Below are 10,710 nucleotides of genomic sequence, written 5' to 3'. Positions count from 1 at the left end.
TTTCCTTTCCTTTCCTTTCCTTTCCTTTCCTTTCCTTTCCTTTCCTTCCATCTCTTAGGTTCTGGGGATTTCTCTCAACCACCTGTCTTCTTCCCCTCAATTCTGACTTTACTGCTTCCCCCAATCCCCATCACACCCCTCCTGAGAATATTTCCCTCCTCCTTTCTCCATTCTCAGTTTTGGGGTGTCACTCCCCTGTCCCTCATTTTGTTTGTGTCTCTCCCCATCATTTCTCCCAGGTTTGTCAGTTTCTGGGCATTTCCATTGCTCCTGCTTCCCTCTGTGTGTCTTATTCTTGGGGTCTGTCTCTTAACTACTTGTTCTTTCTTCTCTTTTCCTCCTCCTTCCCCTATGCTCTCCCCTGCCCCCTGCAGAGCCCACTGTACCCTTCAAGAAGAAGCTGCAAGACCTGGAGGTCCGGGAGAAGGAGGCCGCCATATTCCAGTGCGAGGTGCCCCTGCCTGCCACGGAGGCCTCTTGGTATAAGGAGGAAACCAGACTGCGGCAAAGCAAAAAGTACAACATTGAGGAGGAGGGCACGTGGCGCCGGCTGACGGTGCAGAACGTCACCACGGATGACGATGCCGTCTACATCTGTGAGATGAAGGAAGGCAGCAGGACCATTGCGGAGCTGTCTGTCCAAGGCAGGTCCACATGGGCTGGGGCAGGGGTTGGGGCCGTACCGGGGGCTCCTTGGGCTCATTGGCTGTTTGGGGCCTCCAAGAAAGTGGGCAGCAGGTTTATAATGTCCCTCCCTCTCCTCTGATCCCTGCTTGCTCTGTCCAGGCAACATCACCAAAAAGCTCCCGAGGAAGACCATGGTACTGACTGGGGACATGGCCATCTTCTGTGTGGAGCTGGCAGACCCAGCTGATCCCATCCGATGGCTGAGGAACCAGGAGGAGGTCAAGGCTGGGGACCGCATGACCATCACTTCCACAGGCACCTGCCACACACTGACCATCAAACAGTGCTGCCAGGAGGATGCTGGGGAGATTGCCTTCCTGGCTGGCCAGTGTAGGACCTCGACCCAGTTCATTGTGTCCGGTGAGGCCTGGAGCTGGGACCTCAGATAGGTGTGGGGGGGAGGGGGGGAGTAGAATCCAGGCATGTTAGATTTTTTTCTGGACACTGATTCCAGAAGCCTGCTATGGCAGAAAGAGTTCTGGCTTTGGAGAAGGAAAGACTGGGTTCAAATAAAATTCTGGCTCTGCCACTTGCTACCTGGGAGACCCTGGGTGAGTGACTCAGCTTCAGTTTCCACATCTGAAAAGTGAGGGGTTCGGACTCAGTGGAGTTTAAGGTCGTCTCCAGCCCTTGATGGCTGAATGACATGTTGGAAGAACACTGGCTTTGGAGCAAAAGACTTGGGTTCAAATCCTGCCTTCCACTACCCTCCTTGTGCCTCAGTTTCCTTATCTGTAAAATGAGGAGGTTGGGCTAGATGTCCCTTCCAGTTCTAAACCTGTAGTCCTCACCATCTGGTCCCAGGTCCTATGATCCTATAACCCCCACCATTTATCTTTCCCTCTCTTTCCCGGGACAGACGTGATCAGTCCCACACACGGACGACCTGGCCTGGCCACCTGACACACTGCCTGGTGTGATGTGGGGCCTCCATCCCTAATCCTAAACACCCCTATTACAAAGAGGTAAACAAAGAGTTTACCTCCCGGCGGCCTGGTGAAGGAGACAGTCTCCTGGGCTGTTAGCCTCATTTTACAGATATGCAAACAAACTCAGAGAATGACTCAGTCAGAGGCACATAGCTAGTGAGCCTCAGATCTGGGATTTAAACCTAGCTCTTCTGATGACAAGCACTGTGTTATTCCTACTATACTGTGTTACCTCTCTAGATCTCTATACTGGCTTCTCATGGTCCTTGATGCCACTGTTCTGGCTTTGGGTCATGGCACTGGCCTCTCCATGTTCCCTTTGGGAAGGAGCATATATTAAACTCATTCACACTAAAATGTTAGGGACTGCTCAGTCGGGCAGCATGAGAGTACCGGGAGGGTAGCTCAGGTTAGTGGGAAAGGCACAGATGTGGTAGTAAGGATACCTGGGTTCTAATCTCAATTCTGCCACTCTTATAACCTTGGGCTCTTCTCTGGGCCTCAACCTTCTTTGTCTGTAAAAGGAGGAAAGCCTGTCATATAGAAGGAAGGTTTGTCATATAGAAGAGGAAGCAGATTCATTCTGTGTGGTCCCGGAGGACAGAACTGGGGCCAGTGAGTGGACATTATAGAGAGAAGGATTTGGGGCTGATAGAAGAACTTTTCGAATTGTGAGATCAGTCCCACAGTGGAATGGCTAGCTGTCTTAGGAGGTAGTGAATTCCCTATCCATGGAGGTATTCAAGCACAAACTGGAGGCCCCTTGGGGAAGCTATAGAGAAGATTCTTGCTCAGGGGTGGTTTGGACCTAGTGATTGGTGGTTGGACCTCCAACTCCGAGATTCTTAGACTCCTAACTTCTTTGTATTCCATCACAAAAACATCCCACGGGAATTCCCAAGCTGTAAGCATGGCCCCCTTGTCTTGGTCTCTGGAGCTGGGTGCGGGAGGTGGTGGGCGGGGGGCTTCCCAGAAGTGACTTCCCTTGACACACTCACCTTTCTTCCCCATGTGTTTGTGTGTGGGTGCTCTTCCCTCCAGCCCCCAGGAAGCCTCCTCCGCAAGCCCCCTCCGAGCCCTTGGTGAAGGCCAAAACGGACAGCTCTGTGACTCTTGGGTGGTCCCCGCCACAGCTAGACCGGCCCATTGCCATTGACGGCTATCTGGTGGAGAAGAGGAAACTGGGCAGCCAGAAGTGGACCCGGTGCCATGAGGCAGAGAGAGTCTCCACGCTCGAGGTGACTGTGAGCGGCCTGCTTGAAGCAGCAGATTATCAGTTCCGAGTGGCCGCCGTCAACAGCTTTGGCCTGGGCCCCTACCTCGAGTTTCCAGGGACCATCCACCTGGGTAAGGGAGTGTGGCGGCCCTTGGTGAATGGGGAGCCATGAGGGGAAGGTGGGGGGAGGCTGAGGACAGAGCAGGGGAGCAGAAAGAGCACTGAGCTTGGAGTCAAAAAACCTGGTCTGAAATTCTGGCTCTGTGACTCTGGGCAAGTCACTTCATGGCTGTGAGGCTCGGTTTCTTCCTCTGTAAAATGGGGATAATAATCCCTAGCCTGCCTGCCTCACAGGATTGTCATGCCTTGTAAGCCTTAAGGAGGCTTAGAAATGGGAGTTTAGACTATCCCTATGTTTTTGTTCCTTTCTTGGCTTCTGCTTCTCCCCAGCCCCAGTGACGTCATACCCAGGGCCTCAAGGCCCCACAAGTTCTTCCCACTCACTCCCTTGGCATCCTGGAAATCTGCCAGGTACCCTGGGCACAGGCAGCCCTACCCTCTCTATGAGGTGAGACAGGAGGACAAGGGTGTCCTTCTCCAACAGGGAAGCCAGAGTCTGGCTGAGAAGGAATGGAGACTGTGCCTAGACACCCCAGAAGGGGATGGACAGGAGGGCCCCGAAGGAGTTTCCTAAAGCTTGGTCACTGGTTCCCCTTGGGTCTGTAAGAAGGGACTTGGGGGCCTAGTCCCAGGATGCATTTCTTCTAGCACAAGGCTCTTTGGGCAACTTGTTTTCTTGAGAGGTGTTAGAGGCTGGGGGACAGAACTGGGCTTCAGAAAGGTATGGAGAAGGGAAGAATTAGGAGGGCATGTGACTGCCATCTTCAAATATTTGAAAATCTATCATATTGAAAAATTGGAACTGGAGTCTGGAAGATCCAGCTTCCAACACTTACTAGTTGTGTGACCCTGGGCAAGTCACTTAGCCTCTGTTTGCCTTAGTTTCCTCAACTGTAAAATGGGGATAATAATAGTACCTGTCTCCCAGTTTTGTTGTAAGGATTAAATGAGATAATATGTGTAAAGCAGTTAGCATAGTGCCTGGCATATGGTAGTCACTAAATGAGTGCTAGCTATCTTTATTTTGTACATAAGGAAAACTTGTTAACCATTAGAACTGTCTAAAAGTGGAATCAGCCTCCCCAGGAGGTAGTGAGTTCCTCATCATTGTAGGTCTTCAAACAAGTGCTGTACAGCCCCTCACCAGGGATGTTATAGAAGGTATTCTGGCTCTTTGGTTGGCCCCAGGGTCCCTCCTTTCTTTACAATGATAGGATTCTCAGAATTGCTCAGGGCAACTCTCCGATGTTCTATGAGAGAAGTTCTGTTTGTGATGGAAGAGGGAAGATCTCAGGGCCCTTCCTGCCCTGGGACACCACTTGGAGGGCGTCTTTAGCCTTCTTGGGTCCATTACAGAGCTGGCATATTTTAGATCGAGGGTTCTTAGCCTTTTTTGTGTCCTGGACCCCCTTAATAGTCCAATGAACCCTATGGATGCCTTCTCAGAATTCTGTTTTGTCACCTATATTCATAATGGAAGGAAACGCTAAAAATTCAGTTAGGGGTTAGTAATTAAGTAACAGAGATGTAATTTTTCCCCATCCAAGTTCACAGGCCCCCTGAATTCTATTCATGGACTCCTTGAGGGGTAGTGGCGGCTTGGATCCAGGTTTTGAAGGTGTGGAAGGACATAAATTAGCTGAGATTGGGTGGGGAGACCTGGTGGATGTTGGGCGAGTCTTACTCACTGAGGACCATTAGTTCTCTGCTTTCCCCTTGTCACCCTTTTGTCCAGAGGACCCCAGATTTGGGCTTCTCCCCAGGATTGACCTAAGATCCCTTTCATTTCCCCGCAGAACCCCAACTGGCTGTAAAGACACCCCTGCGGGCTGTTGAGGCAGTAGCTGGTGGTGAGGTGACTTTCACTGTGGACCTCACCGTGGCTTCCTCTGGAGAGTGGTTCTTGGATGGACGGGCCCTGCCGGTCAGCGACATATACGTGATTCGTTGCAAAGGCACCCAACACTCCCTGACCATCAGCCCGGTCCCCGCCAGCCTGGATGGTGCCCAGCTCAAATTTGTGGCCAATGGCATAGAAAGCAGTATCCGGATGGAGGTCAAAGGTAGGCCTTCAACCTCCTTCCCAACATACAGACATACCTGGTTTCAGGGAGATCTGCTAGCTAGGGGCTGTGGGTCCCTTTTCCTGAGCCCCTACTGGGGCCTAAATCCATTCAAAAGTATTTAAGTGCTAACTATGTGCAGAATACTGCTCTGGATGACCAAGGACGTACAAAGAATAGTGAAAAGGGCCCTGGATTTGGAATCAGAGGTGCCTGGTTTTAATCTTCACTCTCCTGATTTACCAGCTGTGTGACCTTGGGCAAATCACTTAAACTTTCTGAGGCTCCGTTTTCTCATCTGTAAAATGGGGGTAAAAGCACTTTATTCCACAGATCATTCTGAAGAATGCATTTTATTAATCTTAAAACACTATATAAGTGTAAATTATCACTAGATGTACGTGGAAGACATTACTGATATAAAGTTGACAAGACTGGATTTGGGGCATGAGGGAAAGGAAAGGGTGAAAGATATCTCACATGCACAGTTGTAATGCTTATCAAATGTGCAGATGACCAAAAGCTGGCTTCAGGCCACATCTAATAGATTAAATTTAATTGGGAGAAGTGTCTTAGACTTTGGCTCAAAAAGCTGACTTCACAAGTATAAACGAGGGAGTTATAGCTAGACAACAATTTGTCTCAAATCCTCCCTCCTTCCTTCCTTTCTCCCTCTTTTCCTTCCTCCTCTTCCTCCTTTCTTTCCCTCTCTCCCTTCCTTCCTCCTTTCTTTCTTCTCTTCCCTCCCCCTTCCTGTTCCCCCCTCCCCTTCCTTCCCCTCCCTTCCCCCTTTCTCCCCCCTTCCCTTCCCTACCTCCCCGACCCCTCTGCCCCCCCTCCTTGCTCTGCTCCTCTGTTGTCTCTCCCCCCTGGCCGGCCCTCTCTCTCTCCCTCCCTCTCCCTCTCTCTCTGTCTGCCTGGTGGCTCTCCCAGCTGCCCGCGTGCGCATCACCAACAAGTCGGCGGCCGCGGTGCAGAAGATCTCGGCCCGCCTGCACGAGGAGGCCCAGCTCTTGGCCGAGCTCTCAGACCAGGCTGCGGCCGTGACGTGGCTGAAGGATGGCCGGGCCCTGCCCAGCGGGCCCAAGTATGAGCTCCAGGCCACGGAGCAGCGGCGGGTGCTGCGGGTGCGCGATGTGGCCAGGGATGACGCGGGCCTCTATGAGTGTCTCAGTCCCGGTGACCGCATTGCCTACCAGCTCTCTGTGCAAGGTGCGCGCGGGGCTGGGGTGGGAGCGGGGAGTGGGGACGGCTTCCCCCCCCCACGCCAGAAGGGCCTCCTAGCCCCAAGAGTGTCCTCTGAGATGTGACCTCCACCCCGTACCCCTGCCCTGAGCCTGCCCCAAACTGACCCTCCCCACCTGCAAGAAACCTACCTTTCGAAGCAGACTCACAGTGTTTGTGGTGTGAGAGACATAGCTCTGAACTTGGAGTCGGGAGCCTTGGGTTCGAATCCCAGCTGGGAGACTCCTAGTAGCTGAGTGAGTCTTAGGCAAGTTACTCAATCTCTCTGAACCTCAGTTTCCTCCTCTGTAAAATTCGATTAATAATCCTATCTACCTACCTCATGGCTTTTATGGGGAGGACTTTATAATAGCTAACATTTATATAGCATTTATTATGTAACAAGCATTTACAATTATTATCTCATCTGATCCTCACCACAACCATGGGAAGTAGGTGCTGTTATTATCTCCATTTTTACAAATGAGGAAACTGAGGCAGAGGTTGTTTTTTAGGCGACTTGCCCAGGGTCAGTGGAATAGGTAAGTGGCTAAGGCCAGATTTGAACCTTGGTCTTTCTAACTCCAGACCTGGCTGCTCAGAGATTTATTAGGGTCAAAGAAAAAACACCACAGCCTGCATTTGGGGCACAAGCCTAATCAGAAGCAATTTTATTAACTAAAATGATTTTTATTTAGAGAGAGATGTCCAAACTGACAGTTTCCTCTTGTCCTCAGGCATCTCTTGAATAAAAATACAATTCGTTTTGAAGTCATATTTTATAGGATTCTTTAAGAAAGAAAATTTCACAATTGAGTTTGAGCGATAATTCAGAGTTCTGGAGAACAGCTTCACTAAACAGAATAGTCTCTTATAATGTCCAGGCATCCTAGAGAATCATTTTCTAAACTATTCATTCAGGTCCACAGGGGAAGGCAGACAATAACTTTAACTAGACTAAGGTATTTCCCTATCTAAGTCTGGTTTCCCTCTTAATCCATTTTCTGGAACTCTAGCCTTTGTTCCTAATCTTTTGCAGAGATTTCTGAAAGAAGAGGGTTAAGCTTAATGGGGGCAGAGAGGTGGGGGAGGGGTATAGAGGATTTATTGAAAGGTATTATTTCCCAGAAGAGTTGGACACAACTGAACAATAATTATTTTCAGGAAGTTTAGTTAAGTACTGATAAGATTTCCTTCATCTAGGTAAATCTGGAATGGATTTTAGACTGGAAAAAGAATTCTTTCTCAATATTTTTGTTAAGAGAGGCCTTACTATGTTTACACAAGAAAAAGTAACTGAAAAGGCATGTTATGACATTTTATTCAAATGTAAATAGTTGTAAAGCAAATTTAAGTGTATGGATAATACTAATTAATAATTAATAAAATAAGAAGAAAAGACCTGGGATTTTTGTTGACTATCAGGCAGTAATGTGATCCAGCTGCTAAAAATGTGATTGAGATCTGAGGCTACTGTGAGAGAAGCATCATGTCCAGAGCAGGGAAGGGTCTGATCACAACTGAAGCACCACATTTGGAACTGGGAGCCACATTTTCAGAAGGACATTGACAGAGCCAAACATGTCCAGAGAAGGGCAGCCAGAATAGCAAAGGGATCTTAGGCCATGTCATCTGAGGTTTGGTTAAAGAAGCAAGGGATGTTTAGCCTAGGGAAAAAAAGACTTCAATGGGACATGACTGGTGCCTTTAGGCAGTTGAAGGGTTTATCTTGGGGAAGAGAGATTAGATTGTTCTGCTTGGTTCTACAGAACCAGGAGCAGTGGGGATAAGGTATAAAGGCAAATTTCCAACTTAATATAGGGGAAAACCTTTTAATAGTTGTTCCATGATACAATGGACTCCCTTATAAGGAAATGAGCTCCCTGTTACTGCAGATATTGAAGGACAGGAGATTCCTGCATTGGGCAAGAGGTTGGGCTGATTGACTTCTAATATTGATAAACACTTGAAAGCAAGATTTTGGGCAATAGAGATAAATGAGAAATGCCTCTAAACAGTGAGGCCAGCATCTGTGGTGACTAATGGTATTTCAATTATGACTCCCTCATCTCTCCTCCTGCCCGTACTCCTCAGCCCTTCCCCTAATATTTATCTAATTTCAGTTTCTCAGGACATTTACCTTGTTGACCATATGGTTTCAGATCTTGTCCATTTCCTACACAAAGATGTGGCAGGAGGATACGTGGAAGCTGTGTTGGGGGGCCAGGCCCAGTTTGAGTGTGAGACATCAGAGGCCCATGTGATGGTGCGTTGGTATAAGGATGGCACTGAAATCGGTCGTTCCCAGCGCCTCTCCCAAGAAGACAAGGGAACAAAGCACCGGCTGGTGGTAGGCATGGTCACCAGACAGGATGAGGGCACGTATGCCTGCAGAATTGGTGAAGACATACTGGAATTCAAGCTCAAGGTATCTGGTGAGTGGTGGGAAAGCAGGAAGGAATCTGGGTGGGAGAGCAGCCCCCTGAGTATGGCAAGTGGTTATTATAATAGTGCATTAGGAGTTGGCTCATTGGAAGGAGCCCCATTGTCTCTGGTCTTCCTTTCCCATCTTTCTCAGTCCTTTCTATCTTCTCCAGTTTTCTGCCAATGCTTTCCTCTATTTCTCCTACTCTTTTTCTGTTCTCCTTTCCCCTTTCCTTTCTAGAAGTTCTTGTTCATAGATTCTTATCCTTTAGTGGACTCCATTCTAAGTGCTCATCGTCACCACCATTTTCACCACCATCACCGTCATCATTACTACCATCACCATCACCACCATCACCATCACCACCATCATCATCATCATCACCATCACCACTATCAATGTCACTACCACTACTACCACCATTAGCATCAGCATCTAGAAGTCTTTTTAATCTTGTAAATGTATGTGGCATTAGTGTAGTAAAGACTGCCAAACACATAGCCTACCTTTATCCTAGAGGGACTCCAAATTTGGGATAGACAGACTGATTTGGATATGCTGGGGATCATGGAGTTTGCACAATCACTTAATTTTAAAAGCTCAGCGCTCAAGACTATTTTATCTCAGATACACTTTTTCTTTTCTTCACTTTTTGGTGAGGCAGTCGGGGTTAAGTGACTTGCCCAGGGTCACACAGCTAGTAAGTGTCAAGTGTCTGTGGCTGGATTTGAACTCAGGTCCTCCTGACTCCAAGGTCGGAGCTCTATCCACTTCGCCACCTAGCTGCCCCTTTCAGATACACTTTTGCCACCACTAGGGTATACTGCTGTCATGGGACCAATAATGACTCAGTTATGAAATTATCATCCTACCAACCTCGGCTACATCATAGTCAACTCAGAGAGAGAGAGAGACACTTAGCACGCTTTTCTGATCAATTATGTTTTTAAAATAAGAATAAAAAAACCTTGTCCTTATTAATGTAAGAGAAGGTTAACCTGGGGGACTCCTGATCAATAAACTGCTGTTTTAATATAGCAGGGTAGTTATGAGGGGAACCTCTGATGATTTACATGCTCCATTCTTCTTGAGGAGACTACAGAGTTTGGACCTTTGTCAGAAAAGGGCACCTCCCATGGAACCGGACTTGTGGTCTGTCTGCCTCTTTGTTGAAGGACAGAAGCCTAGTTAAAATGAAACTGCAGCTCCTGACCGGTCCCTTGAAGTCCCTTCATTGTGATGTTTCTGTTGAAGAATTGGTCAATATGAAGCATGAGGGTGAACTTTCAATTGAGCTGTAAAAACAGGATCAGTCTCTTTTTTGAGTCTGTTACTTTTGAGATTCTTTGCCAGGGCATTCTGTTCCTTGGACTTCCAACAAGGTGAGGAGGGGATTACAGTTTGTGTCTTTCAGCAAGGAGTTGGAGCCTCACGTCTCGCTCCAAAAGAGGTGCCTCTTTCTGACAAAGGTATCCATCCTGAAACCTCTCATCAAGAAGAATGGGGCATGTAATTGATCCGAGGTTCCCTTAATCACCACCCTGATACATTAAAACAGCAAAGTCTAACAACATTACAGAAAATATAATTTAAAAAAACATTCCCATGGAGCAAGATTTAAAGAAATCAAATTCAAATTGATAAAGTCACGATTCAATTGTTTTTTTTTTCCCCACTGTTCTTTAAACAGAACAGCTTACTTTTACCCTGATTCTCCTCCTCCTCCCTATTCCTCCAGGTTTCAGTAAAATGTTTCTTTCTACTTCAGCCAAAATGCTGACTATCCTGGGTTTTAGAGTTAGAATGCTTCTAAACTATTTTTCCTGGCTACCATGATGTAACAACTCAGATAAATAGACCTGTTGTCATTCCACAAGAATTGCAGATAGGAGCCACAAGAATTCAAAGGCAGTTAGATAGCTCAGTGGAGAGGGTGCTGGGAGCTAGTCAGGTAGATCCAAGTTAAAATCCACCCTCAGACACTTACTAGCTAGCTGTGTGACCCTGAGCAAATCATTTTACCTCTGCCTGCCTCAGTTTTCCTCA

At 47.8% G+C, this 10,710-nt stretch overlaps 1 protein-coding gene across 1 annotated transcript in view; it reads left to right on the top strand.

The window, feature by feature from the left end:
* LOC114024241 (obscurin-like) overlaps positions 1–10,710 on the top strand; it is a gene marked incomplete at its 3' end in the record, with an annotated part of 134,013 nt that overhangs the window by 12,643 nt on the left and 110,660 nt on the right. Inside the window, 6 exon segments of the mRNA XM_027837253.1 lie at positions 375–644; positions 787–1,047; positions 2,658–2,963; positions 4,749–5,015; positions 5,949–6,227; positions 8,402–8,674. Of these exon segments, the coding sequence (XP_027693054.1) occupies positions 375–644; positions 787–1,047; positions 2,658–2,963; positions 4,749–5,015; positions 5,949–6,227; positions 8,402–8,674 (1,656 nt within the window).

This window comes from Vombatus ursinus, unplaced genomic scaffold, assembly GCF_900497805.2.
Source record: "Vombatus ursinus unplaced genomic scaffold, bare-nosed wombat genome assembly UNPS02014820.1, whole genome shotgun sequence".
NCBI classification, from domain to species: Eukaryota; Metazoa; Chordata; class Mammalia; order Diprotodontia; family Vombatidae; genus Vombatus; species Vombatus ursinus.
This window is presented reverse-complemented; position numbering and strand designations above follow the sequence as displayed.